Source organism: Orcinus orca, chromosome 13 (genome assembly GCF_937001465.1).
Source record: "Orcinus orca chromosome 13, mOrcOrc1.1, whole genome shotgun sequence".
In the NCBI taxonomy this organism is placed as follows: domain Eukaryota; kingdom Metazoa; phylum Chordata; class Mammalia; order Artiodactyla; family Delphinidae; genus Orcinus; species Orcinus orca.
This window is the reverse complement of record NC_064571.1, coordinates 69,166,995-69,192,574: the sequence shown is the minus strand read 5'-3', so window position 1 is coordinate 69,192,574 and position 25,580 is coordinate 69,166,995. Positions and strand designations below refer to the sequence as shown.

General features: G+C 40.9%; 1 protein-coding gene and 1 non-coding gene across 2 annotated transcripts in view; both read left to right on the top strand.

Annotated features, from left to right (window-relative positions):
* The first annotated feature begins 4,207 nt into the window (after window positions 1-4,207).
* Window positions 4,208-25,580, top strand: part of WDR43 (WD repeat domain 43) — a 47,280-nt gene continuing 25,907 nt past the window's right edge. The window contains exons 1-5 of the mRNA XM_004268173.4: window positions 4,208-4,470; window positions 11,244-11,381; window positions 15,352-15,473; window positions 24,543-24,663; window positions 25,431-25,570. Coding sequence (XP_004268221.1) covers window positions 4,246-4,470; window positions 11,244-11,381; window positions 15,352-15,473; window positions 24,543-24,663; window positions 25,431-25,570 — 746 coding nt within the window. The 5' untranslated portion in view covers window positions 4,208-4,245. The remainder of the gene's footprint in view (window positions 4,471-11,243; window positions 11,382-15,351; window positions 15,474-24,542; window positions 24,664-25,430; window positions 25,571-25,580) is intronic.
* LOC117200798 (small nucleolar RNA SNORD53/SNORD92) lies at window positions 25,060-25,144 on the top strand. Its single transcript, XR_004482491.1, has one exon. It is a non-coding gene; the product is annotated as a small nucleolar RNA SNORD53/SNORD92 (small nucleolar RNA).

Here is a 25,580-nt window from a genome sequence, read left to right as displayed (position 1 = left end):
TTTAAACAAGAGGGAAGTTTGTTTTCTGTTGTATAAAAGAAGTCCTGAGGATTTGGTCCAGGACATATATAATGCTTCAGGGTCCCTAGGTTCTGCTATCTTTCTGCTCTGCCATTCTTAGCATGTTATTTTCTCCTCAAAGTCCAACACGGATGCTTCAGCTTTGGCCATTACATTTCAGTTCCAGGGTTTAAGAAGAAAAAAGCCATGGAGAATAGCATACCCTCTCACTTTAAGGATATTTTGTTCTGGCCCATAGTCATATGGCCTACCATTGTTGCAAAGAAGGCTGGAGAATGCAGTCTTTATTCTGGAAAGACATATGCACAGATAAAGAAGTAGTGCTGTAAGGAACCCTGATGTTAGAGAGTGGGACGTGAGGAAGATCCATGAGAAATGAATAAGAAGAGCAGCCAGAGAAGTAAGAGAAAGCCAGGAGGGTGTGACGTCATGGAAGACAAGCATGCTAATGACAAGTCAAGTAAGATGTAGACTTAGAATGGACACATATGGTAGCAATGTGGTGCTTGCTGGTGGCCTTGAGAAGAGTTTTGGTGTAGTGGTGGGTGGGGCTGAAAGTCCCATTGCAGGAGAGAAATTGAGAAAATTAGACTATTCTTTTTTCTTTTAGTTTTGTTTTAAAGGAAAGAAAAGATTGGGACAGTAATGGAGGGGGAAGAGGGGTCAAGGGAATTGTTTTTAAAGAAGAGAAAAATACAGTATGTTTATATGTTGATGAGAAGGATTAAGTTGAGAAGTAAAAATTGACAGACTTTCTGGAATAATATCCTTGAGAAGGATTAAGTTGAGAAGTAAAAATTGACACTGATAGAGGAAAGACTTTTTGGAATAATATCCTTGAATAGGCAAGAGAAGCTGGGATCTAGAACTTATGTGAAAGGGTGGCCTTTGCTAAGATCACGGAAATTTCATCCATAGGACCAGGAGAGATGGAGCACAAGTGGGTAGATTCCGTGGTATTGGGAGCTTGTGAAAGTGCTCTCGTGATTGCTTCTGTTTTCTCATGAAATCGTAAGCAAAATCATCCACTGAGAGTGAGGATGGAGGAGGAGGAGGTTTGCGGTAATAGGACAGGCTGTCCTAATGTCTAGGACAGTGGAAGAGTGAATGGATTAGGGAACAACTGTTCGATAATCTGTTAGCATGGACTTGCCATGTGAAGTTTGTGATCACGAATTCGAAGTAGATGAGAGTCCTAATAAAGTGGCTGTGAAAAAAAAAAAAAAAGTGGCTGTGGCTTTCTCTAATCATGTTCAGCTGCTTGTAGGTGGAGAGTTAGATTTTACCAGGCTTGTGTTTTGTTTTTTTGGCAGCGCCGCGTGGCTTGCAGGATCTTAGTTCCCTGACCAGGGATCAAACCTGGGCCCCTAGCAGTGGAAGCTCGGAGCCCTAACCACTGGACCACCAGGGAATTCCCCAAGCTTGTGGTTTTTACCAAGACTATTTTGTGGGAAAGAGGCAAGGGAGTTGAGGGTTGTAATGACAGAGGTTAGGATAAATTAAGGGGGAAGTGCAGCCATCGGGGAGTAGGGATGAGGGCTGGTGAAAAGACTGTAGGATCAAATGAACTGATGGTCCGGTAGGGTAGAAGGACTGGCTGGATGCTGAGAGCTAGAGGGAGTGAGCTGGAAAGATAGGAGTTGGTGGTTACAGAGTAGTGTGTAGAAATTGAGATTATGGAAGAGGTGCAGTTACTTGGATGGCAAGGTCTGCTACATGACCATGGGAGTGAGTGGCTGGTGTAGCATAGAGATTACTGAAAGGGATGAGGTCAAGGAATTGATATGCTTGGGTATCGGAGGGTCATCTATATAAACACTACATACTCTCATTGGATCAGGTTGCCGTGCTCAGAGATGACTTGGGTTAGAAATCAAGCTCTTCCTCCATTGCCCGGCTCTATGTCAATTTTCTTATCGGAAAGATGTAGATGTTGATAGTTTCTACATCCTAGGGCTGTTGTGAGGACTAAATGAATTAATACACATAAAGCACCTAGAACAGTGCCTGACATATAGTAAGTGCAAAATAAGCTTTTATTTTTATTTGTATATTTATGACTAACAAATGCATAGCTCTAGGTCAGACCTATCTTCACACAGACTCATGCGTGGTTTTTTAAAAAATATTTATTTGTTTATTTACTTTTGGCTGTGTTGGATCTTTGTTGAGACTCTGTGTTTGCGGCACACAGGCTTAGTTACCCTGCGGCACACTGGGTCTTAGTTCCCTGACCAGGGATCGAACCCACGTCCCCTGCATTGAAAGGTGGATTCTTAACTGCTGGACCGTCAGGGAAGTCCCTCATGCATGTTCTTTTATAACAAAAATCCTAGAAATAGTTGTCTATACTTTTCTGCCCTTTCTCACCTCCCATTTCCCCCTCTACTCTCTAAAATGAGTTTTTTCCCCCTACCTCTCTGCTAAAAATGCTTTTGAAAAGTCGCCAATGGTCTTGATCTTGCCCTCATGCATGTTCTTTTCTAACAAAAATCCTAGAAATAGTTGTCTATACTTTTCTGCCCTTTCTCACCTCCCATTTCCCCCTCTACTCTCTAAAATGAGTTTTTTCCCCCTACCTCTCTGCTAAAAATGCTTTTGAAAAGTCGCCACTGGTCTTGATCTTGCCAAGTTCACTGATTAATTCTGTCTTCATCTTACAGCATTTGACATGGCTTTGATTATGTCTTGCTTCTGAAATCCTTATAAAAATTTTGGCTTTCCAGGGCATCTCATTCTCCTGGGCTTTCATCACTGTTATCCCTTCTTAATCTCCTTTGCCGGGTCCTCTTCCTATTCCTGATAAATTGGCACATTTTTGGGGCTAAGTTTTTTTCTCTATTTATACTTACACCCAAGATGATCTAACCATACAGTTTCAAATAGCATCTGTATGCTAATGTGATCTACTCATATATCTGACTTCCTACTGAACCACTCTATTTGGATGTCTACTGAACATCTCAAACTTAACTGTCCAAAACAGAAACAGTTGATTTCTACTCCACCCAGACCCGTTTCCTCAATTCAGCTAATGGTATCACCATTCACTTATTCTCTCAGGCCTTAGAGTCATCCTTCACTCATGTCTTTTCCTCATCCTTCACGATCAATCCATTTAGCAAGTCCTGTTGGCTCCAACTTCAGATTAAATCTGGATTTGGACCACTTCTCACCACCTCTGCCACGTCATTCGAGTCCAACCCACCATCCTCCTTCTCTCTTGTCTCTTTGCTTTCATTCTTGCCCCCCTACAGTCTCCATCCAGCATCCAGGAGGCCTTTTAAAATGTAGATCAGGGCTTCCCTAGTGGCGCAGTGGTTGAAAAGTCCGCCTGCTGATGTAGGGGACACGGGTTCGTGCCCCGGTCCAGGAAGATCCCATATGCCGCGGAGCAGCTGGGCCCGTGAGCCACGGCCGCTGAGCCTGAGCGTCCAGAGCCTGTGCTCCGCAATGGGAGAGGCCATAACAGTGAGAGGCCCGCGTACAGCAAAAAAAAAAAAAAAAAAAAAAATGTAGATCAGTTTATGTCTTTCCAAATAACATAAACTGCAAATTTTACCATGGCTTTCCCTACTTGTGAAAGACTCAAGAGTCTCCCATGGCCCTGAGGGTAGTGTTTTATGGCTTTCCTGCTGGTCAGTAAGCTGTGTGTGGGCTGAACAGTACCTGCCATTTCTTGAATCAGAATGCATAGATTTGGTGAAATGTTACGGAGACCTTAAAAAAACTGTCTATTTGGTGCAGTAACATGGGATAAATCTTGACGAAAGAAGAGGGAATAGCCTCTCCCACCGTTACTTTCACACTGGTATGATTGAATAAATTGTTGTTATGTGAACACATGATTACAGCCCGTAAGTGGATAAGGAAAAATGGAAACAGTTGTCACAATCACGGAATTATAAGTGAACATTTCTTTCAAACATTTCGTTCAATCATGTTATTTAAATAAAAAAAAAAACCCAAAACTTTTTCTTTCTTTCTTTCTTTTTTAAAGGAAGGAGTCTTGTCAAGCCCCTTCACACGTCCCCAGAACAAGTTAGTACTGAGCCTACTGGGCCACCGTCCACAGGTAGGCCGTCCAACGCTCCCTTGCGTCGCGAAGAGCCACTCCCTCTGCTCCTTGCACTCTCTCCGCCCCACTTCCCCCTCCAGGCCCCGCCCCGTACCGGTGCGCCTGCGCACGGGCGAACACGTGGCTGCCGCGGAGCCAGAGCAGCAATGGCGGCGGGTGGCGGAGGTGTTGCGGACCCCTTCTCCCCCGCGGGCGTCCCCTGCGCCTTCTCCCCGCAAAGCCAGGCCTATTTCGCTTTAGCGTCTACAGACGGTCACCTGAGAGTGTGGGAGACAGCCAGCAACCGGCTGCACCAGGAGTACGTGCCTTCCGCGCACCTCAGCGGTACCTGCACCTGCCTGGCCTGGGCGCCAGCGCGGCTGCAGGCCAAGGTAAAGCGAGCTGGATGGCGCGGGGCGGGTGGCCGCTCAGCCTCAGCCGCAGCGTTTCGCGGCCTGGCGGCGCGCGATCCGTCATCGCGCGTGGCCCTCCGAGGCCCGGGGCGAGGAGGCACAGAGCGCGGTGGAGGCGCGCGCTGGGCCCACACCGTCAGCCCCGTGCGTGGCCTGTCCTGAGGGCAACGAGAGAGGGCGCGGCCGGATCCGACGGGCAGCGGACCGAAGCCCTCCTGGCGGGCTCCATGTGGTCTGGGCCCAGCCGTCGCGGGGGCCGCCATGTTCGCCGAGGCCCCGGGTCCCCCAGGAGCGGCTTCCTGCTACCAGGCCTGGCTCTCCTGCTTGCGCTTTTCAGAGCTCTGGCTTTTGACAGAGCCCCACCTTGGGGCTGTATTGTTCTTCTCCGACCCCTACCCAGCTCATCGGCCTTGCGCTGGGCAGTTAGAATGAACAAGTCTATTTCCTTGCTTCCGGACACCCCCCTCCAACCCCCACTCTTGGGGTCCGGCTCACCACGTGTTCTCTTCCACGTCCAGGATGTGACTATTTGAAAGTGTTGACTTTTCCCAGACTCGTTTCCATTGTAAGCCATCTGAACCTTCTTGCTTTTAAAGTTTTAACATTTGCTCGGCTCCCCCTTTATACATCCCCTTTTCCCCAAGTCTGAAGTCTGCATTAGGATATGGAGGTAAAGTGAGGTTGTAGTTTAACTTAACGAACGTGAGTCCAGGTGGAGTTTCTCTTACACGGGGCACTGCTGAGTTAGGGAAGGCTGCTCACTCTTACGGAGTCAATGAAAGATGTCATTCACTGTGGAGTCACTTGGCTACATCAGCACGATTTCACACGCACGTGGGAACTGCGTGTATAAGGTAGCCAACCCGAATCAGTGCAGTGTGATTTGGAAGCATCAGGTATTGAGTTGTGTGGTATTTAGCTGACACTGTGTGTAAACCTTAAAAAGTTAGTATTTAAACACATACACACAAAAAAAGAAAAAAAGTGTTTAGTATAGATCTTAACTCCACCTGACTATCCTAGGAAACTTTCCACTAACTTTTTAGGTTGAAAGTAGGGATACATCTAACTTGTTATACTTTGGATGAGTATGTTTAGGTGTTTTTCAGATCTTAAGCTTGATTTTCAAAGTTTCTGGATGAAGTGACTCCTGTTGATCATTAAAGAGACCTTATCAGGGCCCTTAAGTCAAGCACAAAACTAGGACTTTAAAAAAAATCAGTTGTCATTAAGGTGACAGCACTCTGCATATTTCTCCTTTTCAAATTTCTGTGTTTGTATTTTAACGGTCTTGTAAAGTGTTAATAATTCTAATGGTGAGAGGAAATGTGGAGCAGTGGTTAGATGCATGAACCCAAACTATACTTCCTCACTTTGAACCCAGGCTTGGCTTCATCGTAGGAATTGTGCCTCTAAATGGGAATAACAGTACTCACCTCATAGAGTGGTTGTGAAGGTTAACATACTTAATGATGCATAAAGCATTTAGAGTAGTTCTTGGTATGTAAGTGCTGCAAGTGTTAATTGTTGTTATTACCTCTTATTTGCATGGTTAGTCCTGCAAGGTAGATAAAGACTAACTTTTTGCTTTGTTCGTGAAGAAGAAACTGAGGCTTTGGAAAATTAAGCAACTTGCGAAAAACCAAAAATGGAACCAGGACTAGAATGCAGGTATTTAGAGCCCAACTCTATTATCTGGAACAAATCATTCATATTAGGCTGGCAGATATTTGTCACCCACTTGGTATTCTCTTGACTTACAATCATATTGTATGTGTCAGGAGTAAAACTTTTGCCTGGTCTTAAATTTCCTGTTAAAAGTCAGTTTTGGATTATTTATAGCAGTCTGATACAATAGAAAAATACCTAGATTTGGTTTCGTACCCAGGACTCACACTTGTTTTGTCACCTTGAGCAAGTCACTTTACTTTTGGAGGCCTCCTTGAAAAAGAGTTGGACTACATTAAAAAAAAGTTCTGACAGGTTTCAGTGTCCTTTTACTTGTATGCTCTCACTTTAGTCACCTGACTCTGTGAAATGCCCTGTAATTGTTACATTTTTAAAAACTGAGAATCAGAACTAAGTTTAAATGACTTCTCCAAAGCCTTATTAACCAATGAAGTAGCTGTAGCCACTAGAGTCAAAGTACTTTGACTCCTGGGCCAGTGCTCTTACTGTAACCTTAGATCTTCAGTCACAGAATTGAGAGTTGGGAGGATGTGATTTTTAAAAGATAGCGGTTGCTACAAATCACTCTTCATTTTCTGCCTTTGCTCCCAGGTCCCTGGGTTATGATCCTTGCCACTTAAGTTTTAAGATGCTCTCTTAAGCCCTTATTTTACATGTAAATCAGTTTGTAGGAGTATTCTGCATCTGGTTCAGTAACTGGCAGTTTGCCACCCAAGGACCAAGTTTGGTGACATTACTCTTATCAGTGGAGAAAAATGAGTTGGTGCTGGGTTTCTTGGGTAACAGGAGCTAAAGCAGTGGTTCATAAATTTTTATAAAAATTAGATTGCTTCTTGGTCACAAAATGATTATAATTCTTTGCATTTATGTCACAGTAGGTTTTAGAAGATTTTTGTATATATCATATAGCTGAGCATTTTATTTGGGTGATGGAGCCTGGGGGGAAGAGGACCTCAGATGATGATGAGAAAAGTGCAAGGAGAGGGATTGATGGACTATGCATGGGTGCTGTTTTTAGAGTTCCTCAGGTTTATGTGTGTAAACTGAGGCTGAGATGGTAAATGATATGCCAGAGGCACACAGTAAGTGGCTGAGCTACCCAGGAACTGACCCTGCTATTTCATTGCTCCTTTAATTCCAAACTTTTCAATTTTTCCTTCTCTAACTGCTGTAGAGCCCTGAAGAAACAGACTGGCTACCACAATAAATGCATTTATGTTACTTTGCTGTCACTGTAGTTAAAATGACCGCATATGGCTTAGTGCTTATTAAAGGAGGCACATGGCATTTCAGGCATTGGACAGGGCAAGCACAGCAGCATTAAGGATGTTTCTAGGAAAAATCTGAGCATCCCCAGTCCTAACCCTTAGGGACGCAGCACAGTCCAGTTGTGTTCCTGTATAATGTTCTGTCATACGGTCTCTCCAGTGTTTAAACTTCAAAAGGCTATGGTATGCCTAATAAATCTTATTGGCAGAAATAGAAGTTCCTGTGTATTAGAATTTGTTTTTGATGTACATACTGTAGGTAATTACATGTAAAATGCACACATTTTGTTCATTGTTACCTATGAAACTTAGACATTTGCCAGAGTAAGTGACAGTTAAGATAGGCCAAGAAATGGCATAGGAGACTAATTGCAGAGTGAAACTTGAAACTTTGCCGTAATTTTCAGTGACTAGAGGTCAGTATTTTTCACAAATAGGTTTTGAACCATTAGTGGATTGTGAAATAGATTTGGTGGGTTGTGACAGCATTACAATGATGAAGTAGACAATATTAGAATGTATTTTGCATGGTAAAGGATAAGTTTTTTGGTGAAACTTGTTTCAGCTATATACACATTTTTATGAGTGTGTGTATTGGTTTTCCATGTAAACTCTTTTCTTACTCTGGGATCTTAGTCTAAAGAGTCAGGGCTTAATTGGATGTGCTTTTTCCCTCTGTCTTCACTTCATTTGTACTATGCCTTGCGTTTATAAATCATGCACATTTAGACTCACTCAGCCTTCTGATTGCCTTCTGGATCAAATACTGCTTTCTTGAGACTGCTGTTGGCATTTATTGCTTAGCTCGGTCAGCCCCTCACATTGGAAAAGACTATTTAGTCTAAGTAATAGACCAAATCCTTTTGGTCTTCGTTCCTGGTACTTTCTGGAACTCAGATTTTCTTTTTTTGTTTGTTTTTGTTCTTTTTTTCGGTCACACCACGAGGCTTGTGGGGTCTTTGTTCCCTGACCAGGGATCGAACCTGGGCCCCTGCAGTGAAAGCGCCAGAGTCCTAACCACTTCACCTCCAGGGAGTTCCCTGGAACTCAGATTTTCTGATTACAGATATATGAACTAAATTTTTAGCCTACCCTATCCATTCACTTTATATATTCACACATGTAATTAATGTGCACATGACATGAAACAAAGCAGTATGACTAAGACATTAAAGAAGAAATACAGACAATTCAGATATACTGTGTCTGAAAGAAGAGGTTTTTGTGGAGAGATCATATTTGAGGTGGACCTTGAAGCAAGGATCGATTTTTAACCAAATTGATAATTGAGACGGATAGAAAAAGGCCCTCCCAAAAGAGGAAAAAGCAAATGGGAAAGTGTATTCGTGATTAGGGAGTGCAATGTAAGGATGGAATTGGAAATAAGACTGGAAAAGGTGGTTTGGAGGCAAATTGTGGATGCTTTTGAATGCCAAACAGTTTTGTTTTTGTTTTTTTGGGGGTACGCGGGCCTCCCACTGCTGTGGCCTCTCCCGTGGTGGAGCACAGGCTCCAGACACGCAGGCTCAGTGGCCATGGCTCATGGGCCCAGCCGCTCCGCAGAATGTGGGATCCTCCCGGACCGGGGCACGAACCCGCATCCCCTGCATCGGCAGGTGGACTCTCAACCACTGCACTACCAGGGAAGCCCTACCAAACAGTTTTTTTGATTTACTCTTCTCTGGGGAGTCATTGAAATTTTTGATCACAGAAATAACAGGTTCTGATAGAAAATGCCAACAAAAGTCTGTCATAATCTATAATCATCAGTACCACTAAACTCTTGGTTTCAGAAATATTTAGTAATGGGGTAATAGTTAAAATATTAGATTTCACTAAAATGCACATTGGTTATATAAACTTCTTATCTGGTTGATGTCTTACTTTTTTGGACATGCACATCCTGCTGAATGGGAAGTTATTTTTAAAAAGATCATCCAACTCGGAGAAAACATACATGAGTCATTAGTTCTTTGAGGTTAATTAATTGGATTATTATTTAGGTTTAGACCAGTGATCCTCAAAATTGGGCATAGATTCTGTGATACTCCTACCACTAGCCTCTGCTTGCTTCTCCTAAAAATAGAGATTTTGCTGATAGGGAAATCAGGGCTTTGAATATGTTAACGTTTAATTTCTAAAATTTCTTTGTGCTTTTTAATGCAAATTCACATCTGCAGAAAAACATATACATATTTGGACCAGCCTATCTTTCATACGTTAGAAACCTCATTGTAGATAATTTTAATTTCATTTGGGGAAAACCAAGAATAGAAGAAATACTTTCTAGAATCTTTCAGAGGAGAGTTTTCTGATGAGGTAGTAGTAGGTTGGTATAATTTCCTCTATTGTCCTTGCCTGAGATAGGTGTTTATGTCCATAACCTTATGCAGAAACCACATTTGCCCTCTGGAATCATTCAGAGGCGGCTTTAGAAATTCATGTAACTGAAGGTGGGGCCTAGGACATTTCCTGACTAAGAATGTTACTGAGGGGACGGGACCATCAGACGTTTTTATACTTTGGCTGTTAATTGTGACTTCTCTTTTGAGTTTATTAATGTGGATACATTTCTTAGGACTTGCAAAATGTTCATTATTTTTTCTGTATTTAAAGTTATCTTATTTTTTGTTAAATCTTTTAACTTTTTGTTGACTTAGAGCGTCCAATGAATCAAATTCTTCAAATGTAACATCTCTAGAGGATAACTAAGAGAAAAAAAATGGAAAATGCCTTATAAATTTGCTCCTTGATTTTCTTTATGCACTGGTAACATCGTAGTTTTCATTGGTGGTTTTCTGGGTTGGGCAGATTTTATGTATCCTGGGCCGCTTTTTTGTGCTGTGGAGCAAAGATTTTCCACTGTGGAGAAAATGTTCTCTTTTCTGTAATATTGGTCTCTTTTACACTAAAAGAATGGATTTCTCAGAACTTTATGCTAAAACATAGGCTAGCAAGCTTTAATTTTAAAAAATTATAAACATATGGAAGAAAAGTTTCAAAATTATAAATTATTATTCAGCATTATAAACTCTAAAGTAGTACTCTAAAGTTGTGACCAATTGGCTGTCTTTCTGATGGATAGATGAGCTGTTCGCTTCATTTTTTGAATTAAATCAAAGAAGTCTTGGGCTGTTTGACACTAGATTGAAACTTGTGCCTCTTAAGTCATTAGAATCACGAAGACAACATGGAACTTTCATACTGACCCTTAAAGAGTCACTGGAACAACTTCTTTAGTGTGTGCTTTGCACTGCTGTACGAGTTACAACCATTTTTTGACTCTTAAGTGAGGTAATTGTATGTTTATAAATATAAAAACATTTGAGTCCCTTTTCCTGAAAATGAAGCCAGAATGCAAGGAAAGCTTTTGGGGGAGGGGGGAGGGGGAAAGCATTGGCTGCTTGTGTATGGATCTGTAATCTCTTTGCTTCGGAGTGGAGTCTTCACTTGGACCTGTTGGGAATGGTTGGTTTCCGATAAGTGGAAGCAGCGTTGAGGCTGTTCGGACTTGTTAAGAGTAGAATACTTGTTAAGAGTAGAATACTACTACTCCTTTCAGAGAGGTAGGAGATGGGGACAGAGTATTACGAGTTCTTTCCATTGGAGTAATTATTTTCTAAGTAGTGAGAAAGAAATCATCTGAGAGCAAATCACATCTCCACTTTAAAAAAAAAATTTTCTTAGAAGCAGTCACATTCATTTGTGGGCTAGTGGGCATTTGCATTTATGCATTAATGATGTTTCAGTGTTTGAAATAATAAAGTAAAAAATTGTTTTTTCTTTTTTTTCCAGGAAGGTCCACAGAGGAAAAAAAGGAAATCAGAAGCTATAGGGACAAGTAACCAGGTTGACTTGTTGGCTCTTGGTACAGCAGTTGGTAGTATTTTATTATACAGTACAGTAAAAGGAGAATTACACAGTAAATTGATAGTAAGTATATGTGTGTGTGTGTGTGTGTGTGTGTGTGTGTGTGTGTGTGTATTATATAAAAGAGCGATGACAGGAAACTGATTATTAGAGACTTATTAAAAACAAAGCAGCTCAGGATATGCTATAGGATCTGCAGTATGGGGGCATTTTTCTGCCTTTTCCATATTTAAAATTTTGAACAGTAATATTTGTTAAAGCTGTGATAGGTAACTTAGTCATTATTATAGGTCAGGATATGAAGAGTGTGAAGAACTATTGACTAGGCTTAAAATAAGAAAGGGTAGAAAGAATTCTGAGTATCACAGACAGCAGCTGCAGAAGGAGCGCACCACCTCCAGGGCTAGGGAACGAGGGAGGTGGTGGAATTATTGCTGAAACTCAGACCTTTGAGAAGCAGGTATTGCTCTCTGTGCTGATGTCTCTTGAGGGAGAGTGGCCCCATAGACTTAAGGTCCAGACCTCTGAGGAGGGGGTTTTAGCTGACTGCTGGTGTCTCTGGTTCTCCAGGTGTTGAAAAAACTGCATATTGGGTTCAGGTGCTGCCAAAAGGATTGCCCCTGCTGGGGTGAAGAAATGTTGGGGTGATGCAAACTGGGAGACAGGAAGGAACACCTCCGTTGTTCCTCCTCCAGCCTTGTCTCCCTCCTGCACCCTTATTGGGGGAGCCTACTAACGATCCAGCTGGCAAAGCAGAAATGGGGTTTGCAGAGTCCCAGCCCCAGCGTCCAGAGCAGAGAAGTGAGGGCTTGGTGCTGCAAGACAGTAACTTAACTGGCATAATGTATTTCAGACAGTGTCTACTACAGTATGTTTTTGGTGTTCACTTAACTCCTGTCTGTATATAGGAATGCTTTCTGTATATATGAATAAAAGAATGTTTTCTCTTTTAAGTAACATCTATCCATAGACAATTTGGAACTACCTGAAGTTGAAAAGGGAAAACAATTATACCTAAGTTTATCACCGAGAGAACCTCTTTTGATAGATTGCATATTTCTTTGCTTTATGCATATGTTTAAAAAATACAGTTGGGTTCTGTCTATTTTGTATTCTGATATTTTCCTTTAAATTACAACATGAGTAATTTTCATATTTGTCGAGAACTAGTTATAAACGTTTTCAGTGACTGCATAAAATCCTGTAAATGGGGTAGTCCCTTGGTGGTTTAACTCTTACTGACTATTTAGGTAGTTTCCGATTTTTTTGTTATAAAACTCTTTTCTTCTTACACGGGTTCCCAGAATTACTAACCTGTAATTAATGAGTCAAAGGTGTGAGTGTTAAGCCTTTTTATACATAGTATAACAATTTTCTGAAAGCTTTTCTAATTTGTACTTGTATCAGCAGTGGAAGGACGGTACGTGTATTTCAGTGGTGTTTTTGCCATCGTTGATTATTCCATTAAAGCAGCAGTAAGGCTAACAAAAAAAACCCAGCTAATTTGATAGGTGAAAATTTTTATCTGATTTTATATCTGCATTTAAAAATATATCACTTGTTGGGACTTACCTGGTGGTGCAGTGGTTAAGAATCCGCCTGCCAATGCAGGGGACACGGCTTCGAGCCCTGGTCCGGGAAGATCCCACATGCCGCGGAGCAACTAAGCCTGTGCACCACAACTACTGAGCCTGCCCTCTGGAGCCCGTGAGCCACAACTACTGAGCCCGCATGCCACAACTACTGAAGCCCACGTGCCTAGAGCCCATGCTCTGCAATAAGAGAAGCCACCGCAATGAGAAGCCCGCACACAGCAACGAAGAGTAGCCCCCGCTTGCCAGAACTAGAGAAAGCCCGCGCGCAGCAATGAAGACCTAATGCAGCCAAAAATTAATAAATAAATTTATTTAAAAAATAAAAATATAACACTTGTTTTTATATTAAAGATTATAAAAATAATATACAACTGAAAAAAATTTAAAGCATTCAGAGGTATATGTAAAGGAAATCTCCCTTTGTTCCTCCTTCCTCCAAGTTGAGTGTGGTCCTCGTGGGCTTTTACCCCACTATAGTTTGGGTCCCATCCTTTGATTTGGTTAGTTTTCTGTGGTCAGTACGTACCTAGTATCTGGTGCACTGTGATAGCTGCTTTACTCAGTTACTGTGGCTGCAGACATGATGCTGATGGAGCCTAGAACTCCTTTTTAGATCAATTTGATACCTCCCAGGATTATATATAAATCTTTAGCAGGGAATGAGTTTATTAGAAAGGAACCAAGAGGGTCAGGGCAAGGAGTGTTGGGATGACGTGGTGAGGTAGAAAGGGCCCAGGCTTTGGAACTAGTCTATCCTGAGGTTGAATCCTGCTAGTTATATGATCAAGGATAAGTAATATAACTTCTCATCTCTTCAGTATTATATAACCTACGTTGCATGACTTTGAGATTTAGACATAACTATATATTGAAAGTGCCTAGTGTAGTGCCTGGCATGTAATTGGTATTGAGTAAATGTTTGTTGAATGAGTAACTAATGAATGAGTGGACACTTGCTAGATTGCTTTCCAAAAAGGTATGCTAGCCCCTAGCAACGTATGATAGTGCCCTGTAATCTTACCAGGGTGGATATTATAATGCTAAACAAATTGGTAGATGAACAGACTAAAAATGTCACTTTGTTTTGCTTTGTATCTCTTGAATTACTATTAAAAATTTTCTTACTGAATTCTTTCTATGGAATTTATCTGTTCATATCCTTTGTTCAGTTCTTTGTGTGTGTGGCTATAATGTAGGACTTAGTTCTTTGAGTAGATAGCTCGTAGGAAGGAAGGGAAGTAACTGAACTTAGCATTTAAAAATATTTTTCTTTTGGATTTCCCTGGTGGCGCAGTGGTTAAGAATCCGCCTGCCAATGCAGGGGACACGGGTTCAAGCGCTAGTCCGGGAAGATCCCACATGCCACGGAGCAGCTAAGCCCGTGTGCCACAACTACAGAACCTGTGTTCTAGAGCCTGCGAGCCACAACTACTGAGCCGTGCACCACAACTACTGAAAGCCTACGCTCCTAGATCCCATGCTCCGCAACAAGAGAAGCTGCTGCAATGAGAAGCCCGCGCGCCGCAACGGAGAGTAGACCCTGCTCACCACAACTAGAGAAAGCCCACGCACAGCAACAAAGACCCAACGCAGCCAAAAAATAAATATTTTTGAAAAATATTTTTCTTTTGAGATGGGAGCAATCTGTATGATGGAAGTAGTGATTTTGAGTTTTAACTTTTATGCTTAGATGTGTACACAGTGGTGACTCATTGTATGTATATTTAATGTGAATTCAGATGGAAAGAATGAAAATAATTGCTCACAGCGTAGGTGACTTAGCACCTTAATTCTGCTGAATGAGCTTGTCCTGGAATGTGTGTGAGACAGGAGACTTGAATTTGCTCTTTCCCAGTTGATTTCGCCATTCCTGTGTGCCTCTGAGTGAGCCAGCATCTTGCTGTGCTGAGTGTGTTTAAAGTTTCATATGGTATGAGCTGCAACACAAGGAAACATTTAGTGTTTCCCTGAAGGAACATTGATTTTTCAAGTTGAGAGATAGTTTTGGTATAAAGGGATTTTCAAGGATAGTTTTAACTAGACATGCTTTTAAACCCTTTAAGATTTGACTTTATTAGTTCACTCAAGTGTCCCAAACTTTTTGCCACTGTACATGAAACATTTTATCATGCTTAGTGCTGGCATTCCTGTCAAAAGCAGGTGGCATTTAGGACTAGTGTCGTTTGACTTATGATGTAGAAGTATGTTTTTCTAGCAGAGGAGAAGGGAAAGTTAAAATTTGATAAAGTTATAGAAGATTTATCTCATTTTTGATATTGGAAATGGATAGATGCATTTTAGTTAGGTTAATGGGTAGGCTTTTTTAGTTAGGTTAAGGCCTAACATTTTAGTTAAATGTTTAGTAATGATTCTAGGGTGCATATTGTCATAACAGATGAGCTTTATTTTTTTCTTTTAATTTTTTAAAAAATCTGCAGAGTGGTGGACATGACAACAAAGTCAATTGCATACAGTGGCATCAAGACAATGGCTGTTTGTATAGTTGTTCAGATGACAAACATATTGTGGAATGGAACACACAGACGTGCAAAGTAAAGTGGTGAGTAACATTGATGGTTCTGGGGTAACTTGGTTACTGTTTGGGAATGCTTTAGAGTTTGACGAATCAAGACTATATTCTTGATGTAAGTAAAGTTTGATATTGGACACAGTGGGGAATGTAGACACTAGTAAGGTTACAGACTGTTCTCAAGGAACATTTAATCAAATTGGACATGGAAGATTTTAACAGAAAAGTTAAATAATGGTACAAGAGTAAAATAACTGCACAAGAGATGCCATAAGGTAGCAAGTAATTACTGGTCAAATGATTAGGATAGTGTTGGGAAGGCCTGGTGGAAGAGAAGGGTTTTCAACTGGGTCTTCTAGGAGAGGTAAGATTTGGAAAGAAGAGGGTGGGAGGATCCTTTTGAGGGTGGAGATGTGGCAGGAACAAAGGCTAGGCGAAAGGGAAGTTAAAGATTTACTTGGAACCCAGTAGAGGTATTTAGAGGAGGCCCATATTAGGGAATAATGGTTGGTGGAGGATATGAGCCAAAGTAGCTTATAAGAGAGTCTGGCCTTAAGTGTCATAGATAAAAATCTCAGACAGCTCTTCTAGTTCAAGCACCTAATACTGTGATTGACTGCATAGTAGATGCTCAATGAATGTAGACAGTTGAATGCGGTTGAACTTATGTGGATGAGGACCCTAAGGAGGATAATGTTGCCTATGGTCTTACAGCTAATAAGTGGCAGGGGAGTTCTAATCTTGCTGTCTTGAATTCTGGCACAGTGTTTTTCTACTGTAGTCAAACTTCTTTGGTGGAGTTTTAGATTCTGTTTGGTAAGCATGAGACACTGAAGGTCAATGTCTTGGGAACAGAGTAACCAAAATAATGCTCTAGGAAGAAAATTTGCTAGCATTGTGTAAAATATATGGGAAGGAGCTAGTGCACAGGCAGAGAAGCTAGATCCCGGGTGGTGGTTGTAATAGTCCGGGTGTAGGATGGTAAGAGTGGGAAGAAAGAATGGAAAAGGTACCAACCAAGAAGAATCTTGGGTAGGATTGGGGGAGGGGGTGCTATTGAGTGAAGAAAGGAGTTAAATAAAATGTAACTAAGTTTACAGCTTTCTGAACTTACTAGGTGTCTAGTGGTGCAGTTAATAGAAACTCAGAAGAGGGAAGTGGTTTTAGAGTTTCTAAGCAAATTGAAGTAACACATGAAAGGCAAGACCCAGCAGAAGGGGTGGTGATAGAGGCTTAGAATTTTAAGGAGGGTTTGGGGCTGGAGGGGCAGAGAATAATCATTTGCCTAGAGGTTCAGTAAGTTCATTCCATTTACCTGCGGTGGTAGTTTCCATACTCATAGTTGTAAAGAGACGCCTGTGGAGATTCTCATCCACTAGGTCAGGGGTGGGGCCCATGCAGCTGTATTTTTTTTTTTTTTTTTTTTTTTGCAGTATGCGGGCCTCTCACTGTTGTGGCCTCTCCTGTTGCGGAGCACAGGCTCTGGACGCGCAGGCTCAGCGGTCATGGCTCACGGGCCCAGCCGCTTCGCGGCATGTGGGATCCTCCCGGACTGGGGCACAAACCCCTGTCCCCTGCATCGGCAGGCGGACTGTCAACCACTGTGCCACCAGGGAAGCCCGCAGCTGTACTTTTTAAATGCTGTCTGGATGAGAGTTCACCAAGTCACATTCTTCACATAGGGACTAATAATGTTCAAGGCACCGTTCAACATATTATACACAGTATTGTATTTGTAACACTGCGAGGTGGTCTCCATCCCTGTTTTACAGTTAAGAAATAGGTTGAATCACAGCCTGAGCTTTCATCCAAACTGTCCTGTCTCATACAATATTTTGCTTCCAGTTTCATTCTTGGCATTCTTATGCTATAGGTAACTGAGTTTATTTTCCATTTTAGGTATTATCTGTTGATTTCCTACTATAGAGGATGAGGATTTAGTTCTTAGCCTCTACCTTTTTCTGTCCCCATTTTCCCGATATTGTAATGTCACACTTTGATTAAGCAGTATTCATTGTTCACATTATGCCTAATTAAATATTGTTACAGATGAGACTTGGACTGTACTGTTTATATTCTGGCACAGAATTTTGCTTTTCTTGGGGTTTATAATTGCTTTATTGTTCATTTGCTTAGTTTTGTATATACCTGTCATTAGTTCAGTCTCATTCCTGCAATAGTGTAAATCTCAATTTATTTTCAGACACATCAGTTAATCAATCAGTTATTTAATCTTTGGAGGCTTCCCTCCAGTTTCATTTATTTCTTGGCGGACTTCTCTGCCTTCTTCCAGTGATTATCCTGAGATTTCCTTTCATCATCTTGAAAATTCTCTTGCCAGATGGAGCCTCTGTTTCCTGGATCTCATTTTTTTCTTTGTTGGTTTATTCCTTCTTTTTGGTGACACACACAAATTGGTAGCTTCCTGGAAGACAAGCAAAATCTCAATTGATAATTTGAAGATACAGACTTTTGGGTTGGAAATAATTCCCCTCAGCATTTTTTTAAAAATTATTTATTTATTTATTTATTTATTTTTGGCTGCGTTGGGTCTTCATTGCTGCGCGCGGGCTTTCTCTCGTTGGCGGCGAGCAGGTGGTTACTCTTCGTTGCGGTGCGCAGGCTTCTCATTGCAGTGCCTTCTCTTGTTGCGGAGCACGGGCTCTAGGCGCTTGGGCTTCAGTAGTTGTGGCTCGCGGGCTCTAGAGCGCAGGCTCAGTAGTTGTGGTGCATGGGCTTAGTTGTCCTCTGCATGTGTGATCTTCCCAGACCAGAGCTTGAACCCGTGTCCCCTGCATCGGCAGGTGGATTCTTAACCACTGCGCCACCAGGGAAGCCCTCCCCTCAGGATTTTGAAGCATTGGTTCGTTGGTTTTTTGGCTTTCATTGTTCATTATTTTTATATTTTAAAATATCCTGTGCTTTTTTTCTTCAGTCAGTGAATTATGTTGGCACTTGAGGGACCTTTTAGCCTGGGAATTCATGCTCTGCGTTCTTCTCATACTGTGTATTTGATAATTTCATTCCTTCTCTTTTCTTTGATCTTTCTCTTACACTACATACTGTTATTTAGGTGTTATATCTCCTGGACTAATCCTTTTGGTCTCTTAACCTTATTTTCATTTTCTCTTTTGTCTTTTTCTTCTGTTACCTGGGAAATTGCTTCAATTTCACCTTCTAAATCTTGTATCGAAATTTTAAGTTTCTCTAAATTTTTAACCTCTGGGAGCTGTTTTTCGTTCTTTGAGTATTTCTTTTTTGTTGTGTCATGTTTCTGTCATGTGTATAATATTTTCTAACTCTCTGAAGATATTATAGGATTTAAACTTTACTTTTCGTCATCTCCCTCTTGAGAATGTGTTTTAATTTTTGTTTGATTTTGGTTTCTTTCATGTTAAAGGCATTCTTCAAGTGACTGGAGATCCTCAGCTGCCTGTTGGTTTTCGAAAATGAAACATTGAAAAGCTGATTGGAAAGCCATTGTGGGTGTGTGGCTCAGTTGCTGGGCTTCATTTGTAGAGTGATTGGGAGGCCTTCAGTATCAGGATGTGTAGGTCATTCCTCTGGAACCTGTCGCATTTCCCAGAGAGGAATCTTCTGATCTAGTGCTTTTCAAGCTTTAATGTGCACATATGTTATGTATGTTTACAGATCTGATTTAGTAGGTCTAGGTTGGGACTTGGGAATTCTAACAAGTTCCCAGTTTCTGCTGATGGAGGAGGGTTGCACAAGTAACAGGGGCAGGGGTGTGGTGGTGTTGGCTCTGTGCTGGCCTTTTCAGTGCTCAGTGGCGAAATAGATTCAGGAAGCTTGTCAGGATGGTGATCATGTCTTTTTTTTTAAAGTGTGTCAATTCAGTGAGTAGATGTTGAATAAGGAATACAGGTGAGTGTTGAAGCTCTGGGAATTGGTGAGAAATTGTTAAGAATGTTAGGAACCAATGAGGGTAAAGGAAAAGTTTTCATACATTATTGTTGCATTTCCTTGATTATTGGTGAGGTTGGGTGTTTTCATGTTTATTGACAGTTGTGTTTCTTCTATGAATTGCTTGTTTATATATCCTTTGTCTATTTTTATTTTGAGTTTTTTTTTAAACTCAAGGAGTTCTTTCTTGAATACAAAGAGCTATTTATGTATTCTGAGTATTCTTTGCCTATATATTTTTTTCTCTTTTTTAATAGGTCTTTATTGGAGTATAATTACTTCACAATACTGTGTTAGTTTCTGTTGCACAACAAAGCGAATCAGCCATATACATACACATGTCCCCATATCCCCTCCCTCTTGAGCCTCCCTCCCATCCTCCCTATCCCACCCCTCTAGGTCATCACAAAGCACCAAGCCGATCTCCCTGTGCTATGCTGCTGCTTCCCACCAGCCAACTATTTTACATTCGGTAGTGTATGTATGTTGATGCTACTCTCACTTCGCCCCAGCTTCACCCTCCTACCCCATGTCCTGAAGTCCATTTTCTATGTCTTATCTCTTTATTCCTTCCCTGCAACTAGGTTCATCAGTACAACTTCTTTTTAGATTCCATATATATGTGTTAGCATACGGTATTTGTTTTTCTCTTTCTGACTTACTTCACTCTGTATGAGAGACTCTAGGTCCATCCACCTCACTACAAATAACTCAATTTCGTTTCTTTTTATGGCTGAGTCTTTACCCATTCATCTGTCGATGGACATTTAGGTTGGTTCTATGTCCTAGCTATGGTAAATAGTGCTGCAGTGAACATTGTGGTGCATGTCTCTTTTTGAATTATGGTTTTCTCAGGGTATATGCCCAGTAGTGGGATTGCTGGATCATATGGTAGTTCTATTTTTAGTTTTTTAAGAAACCTCCATAGTGTTTTCCATAGTGGTTGTATCAGTTTACATCCCCACCAACAGTGCAGGAGGGTTCCCTTTTCACCACACCCTTTCCAGCATTTATTGTTTCTAGATTTTTTGATAATGGCCATTCTGGCCAGCATGAGGTGTTACCTCATTGTAGTTTTGATTTGCATTTCTCTGATAATTAGTGATGTTGAGAATCTTTTCATGTGCCTCTTGGTCATCTGTATGTCTTCCTTGGTGAAATGTCTATTTAGGTCTTCTGCCCATTTTTTAACTGGATTGTTTGTGTTTTCGATATTGAGCTCCATGAGCTGTTTGTATATTTTGGATATTAATCCCTTGTCCATTGTTTCATTTGCAAATATTTTCTCCATTCTGAGGGTTGTCTTTTTGTCTTGTTCATGGTTTCTGTTGCTGTGCAAAAGCTTTTAGGTTTAATTAAGTCCCATTTGTTTATTTTTGTTTTTATTTCCATTACTCTAGGAGGTTGGTCAAAAAGGAACTTGCTGTGGTTCACGTCAGAGTGTTTTTCCTATGTTTTCCTCTAAGAATTTTATAGTGTCTGGTCTTACATTGAAGTCTTTAATCCATTTGGAGTTTATTTTTGTGTATTGTGTTAGGTAGTGTTCTGATTTCATTCTTTTACATGTAGCTGTCTAGTTTTCCCAGCACCACTTATTGAAGAGGCTGTCTTTTCTCCATTGTGTGTTCTTACCTCCTTCGTTGTAAATTAGGTGCCCATATGTGCATGGTTTTATCTCTAGGTATTCTGTCTTGTACCATTGATCTATATTTCTGTTTTTGTGCCAGTACCATACTGTTTTGATTACTGTAGCTTTGTGGTGTAGTTTGAAGTTGGGGAGGCTCATTCCTCCAACTCCATTTTTCTTTCTTAAGATTGCTTTGGCTATTCAGGGTCTTTTGTGTTTCCATACAAATTGTAAAATTTTTTGTTCTAATTCTGTGAAGAATGCCATTGGTAGTTTGATAGGGATTGCACTGAATATGTAGATTGCTTTGGGTAGTATAGTCATTTTCACAATATTGATTCTTCCAGTCCAAGGACACAGTATATTTCTCCATCTGTTTATGTCATCTTTGATTTCTTTCGTCAGTGTTTTATAGTTTTCGGAGTACAAGTTTTTCGCCTCCTCAGGCAGGTTTATTCCTAGGTATTTTATTCTTTTCGTTGCAGTGGTAAATGGGAGTGTTTCCTTACTTTCTCTTTCTGCTATTTTGTTGTTGGTTTATAGGAATGCAAGAGATTTCTGCATTTATTTTGTATCCTGCAACCTTACCAAATTCATTGATTAGTTCTAGTAGTTTTCTGGTGCCATCTTTAGGATTTTCTATGTATAGTATCATGTCATCGGCAAACAGTGACAGTTTTACTTCTTGTCCAATTTATATTCCTTTTATTTCTTTTTCTTCTCTGATTTCTGTGGCTAGGACTTCCAAAACTATGTTGAATAATAGTGGTGAGGGTGGACATCCTTGTCTTGTTCCTGATCTTAGTGGTCACTTTCAGTTTTTCACCATTGACTGATGCTTTCTGTGAGTTTGTCTTATGTGGCCTTTATTATATTGAGATAGGTTCCTCTATGCCCATTTTCTGGAGAGTTTATCATAAATCAGTGTTGAATTTTGTCAAAAGCTTTTTCTGCATCTATTGAGATGATCATATGGTTTTTATTCCTCAATTTGTTAATGTGGTGTATCACATTGATTGATTTGCGTGTATTGACGAATCCTGTCATCCCTGGGATAAATCCCACTTGATCATGGTGTATGATCCTTTTTTAATGTGCTGTTGGATTCTCTTTGCTAGTATTTTGTTCAGGATTTTTGCATCTATGTTCATCAGTGATATTGGTCTATAGTTTTCTTTTTTTGTAGTATCTTTGTCTGGTTTTGGTATCAGGGTGATGGTGGCCTCATAGAATGAGTTTGGGAGTGTTCCTTCCTCTGCAATTTTTTGGAAGAGTTTGAGAAGGATGTGTGTTAGCTCTTCTGTAAATGTTTGATAGAATTCACCTGTGAAGCCATCTGGTCCTGGACTTTTGTTTGTTGGAAGATTTTTAATTACGCTTTCAATTTCATTACTTGTGATAAGTCTGTGTAGATTTTCTAATTCTTCCTGGTTCAGTCTTGGAAAATTGTACGCTTCAAGAATTTGTCCATTTCTTCGTGGTTGTCCGTTTTATTGGCATATAGTTGTTTGTAGTAGTCTCTTATAATCCTTTGTATTTCTGCAGTATCAGTTGTGATTTCTCCTTTTTCATTTCTAATTTTATTGATTTGCGTCCTCTCCCTTTTTTTCTTGATGAGTCTGGCTAAGGGTTTATCAATTTTGTTTATCTTCTCAAAGAACCAGGTTTTAGTTTTATTGATCTTTGCTATTGTTTTCTTTGATTCTATCTGCTCGATCTTTATGATTTCTTTCCTTCTACTGACTTTGGGTTTTCTTTGTTCTTCTTTCTCTAGTTGTTTTAAGTGTGGGGTTAGATTGTTTATTTGAGATTTTTCTTGTTTTTTGAGGTGAGATTGTATTGCTATAACCTTCCCTCTTAGAACTGCTTTTGCTGCGCCCCATAGGTTTTGGGTCATCGTGTTTTCATTGTCATTTGTTTCCATGGTTTTTTTTTTGTTTTTTTTTTTTGCGGTACGCGGGCCTCTCACTGTTGTGGCCTCTCCCATTGCGGAGCACAGGCTCCAGACGTGCAGGCTCAGCGACCATGGCTCACTGGCCCAGCCGCTCCGCGGCATGTGGGATCGTCCCAGACTGGGGCACGAACCCGTGTCCCCTGCATCGGCAGGCAGGCTCTCAACCACTGTGCCACCAGGGAAGCCCCAGTATTTTTTTAATACTTTTAATCAGTTAGTTTTGGTTTAATTTATTAAGTTTAGTGTGTATGTAATATAAGACAGGAATCTAATTTTGTTTTTCCAAATGAGTAATTTGACATATTCCAGTGTGACTGGCAGAGCAATATGTTTTCTTCCACTTTAGAACTAACCTTTTTTCGTAAGAAGATTGCTCCTGTTACTTCTGTTTTTTGTTTTTAAATTAATTTATTTTTGGCTGCACTGGCTCTTTGTTGCTGCACATGGGCTTTCTCTAGTTGCAGCGAGCAGGGGCTAGTCTTCGTTGCGGTGTGTGGCTTCTCACTGCGGTGGCTTCTCGTTGTGTAGCATGGGCTCTAGGCACATGCGCTTCAGTAGTTGTGGCTCACAGGCTCTAGAGTGCAGTCTCAGTAGTTGTGGTGCACAGGCTTAGTTGCTCCATGCCATGTGGGATCTTCCTGGACCAGGGCTTGAACCCGTGTCCCCTGCATTGGTAGGCGGATTCTTAACCACTGTGCCACCAGGGAAGCCGTGCTACTGTTACTTCTTGATTTTATAAGTGAATAGCCAAGCCAGGCTCCTTGTTGCTTATAAATAGCATTAACGTATGCAACCGCCTACAAAGACTCTTGCTGTTAATCATATTTGTGGTATTAGAAAGGAATCATTTTACCTAATTTATTTTATTTTATCAGCTAGGGGCGTATATTTGTGGATTTGGGGTAGAAATAATCTTTTTGTACTGTAGGTTGAGAGATCATTTGTGTTACTAGGTAAATTAAGTTCTCAACCTTCCAGAGAATGCAGAAACTATGGAGGGGATAGGATGGGTTCTACGTAGAGGTCCAGCCAGCATGGTAGTTTCCTGGGCATTAACAGGATCACCATGGATCACAGGAGACACAGCTATCCATTTTACATTCTTATAACTCTTATTAACCCATTTCCTGGTACCTCTTAAGATTCTCTGTCCTATTGGGGAAGCATTACCTTGATGATATGTCCAAGGTTGGTTACCTGAGTCAGGATTTTAGGGAATGCAGTTTGGCATAGAACCTTGAGTGGTATTTTTTTTTTTTCTCTCTAGTTGCGGAAAGCTGGGGCTACTCTTTGTTGTGGTGCACGGGCTTCTCATTGCGGTGGCTTCTCTTGTTGCGGAGCATGGGCTCTAGGCGCGCGGGCTTCAGTAGTTGTGGCGCATGGGCTTAGTTGCCCCATGGCATGTGGGATCTTCCTGGACCAGGGCTTGAACCCGTGTCCCCCGCATTGGCAGGCGGATTCTTAACCACTGCGCCACCAGGGAAGCCCCTTGAGTGGTATTTTTAATTCCTAGTTTGCCTTTTGTTTTCTTTTTGCTTTGAGTAAAGTTTCCTCCCCATTCATTGAGATGTTTTTATTTCTCTTCACAATACAGCAAATGGAAAGGTGATAATAGCAGCGTCAGTTCCCTGTGTATCAGCCCAGATGGAAAGATGTTGCTTTCAGCTGGTCGAACAATCAAACTATGGGTTTTGGAGACCAAAGAAGTCTACAGAGTGAGTGAATCAAATTAGTTGTAAGCATAACAGTTGTCTAGAGTAAGTATGGAGAAAGGCAGAAGTCTGAGCCAAAGAATATTGTTTTAAGAATACAGATGTGTTATTTTCAAGCATATGAAATAGTACAATTAATAGACAAAAGTAGTCCTCCAAATCTGTTAAATAGATGAGACATGTCCTTTTTGCATGCATTGGAAGAATGAATGTAAATGGAAAATGAAATGAGTGGAATTTGAATTAAGTATCTTACTCTCTTCAATAATAATATAATTATATAATAATGATAGTAATTTTTTATTTCTAGCTTGCATCCAGCATTTGGTATATTACTGTATTTAGCTGTGGAGATTTAGAATTACATTTTGAGTGTGCTCAGGGGTTACTGAACTTTTGGTGCTGTGATGATGCCTCAAAATTGTGGTTTCAACTCACTGAGAGTAACATGAAGACCTACAATTCCTTGGCTGTGTCTGAGCACCCAGGCACCCCTTTTAAAATGGATAAAATGAAGTGAATCTTTAACACAAATATGGAAGAAGTAAAGATTGTGGGGTAGGCTCACGGGAGTTGGAAGGGACGGCTTTAATGTTGAGATTTTTTTGGATGGAGTTTTTTAAAGTGAGAGGAATATAGCACAAATAACCTTAGTAGTCTGGAGCTCTGATTTCAGATGTGTATCATGTATATTGTTTATGATACCTATGAACTCTTAATTTTTGTTACTGCTTTACACCCTCTCCTAAATGAGATTTAACTTTCTCTAGCATTTCACGGGACATGCAACGCCGGTTTCATCACTTATGTTCACAACTATCAGACCTCCTAATGAGAGCCAACCCTTTGATGGAATTACAGGTCTTTATTTCTTATCTGGAGCAGTACATGACCGGTTACTTAATGTCTGGTATGTAGTC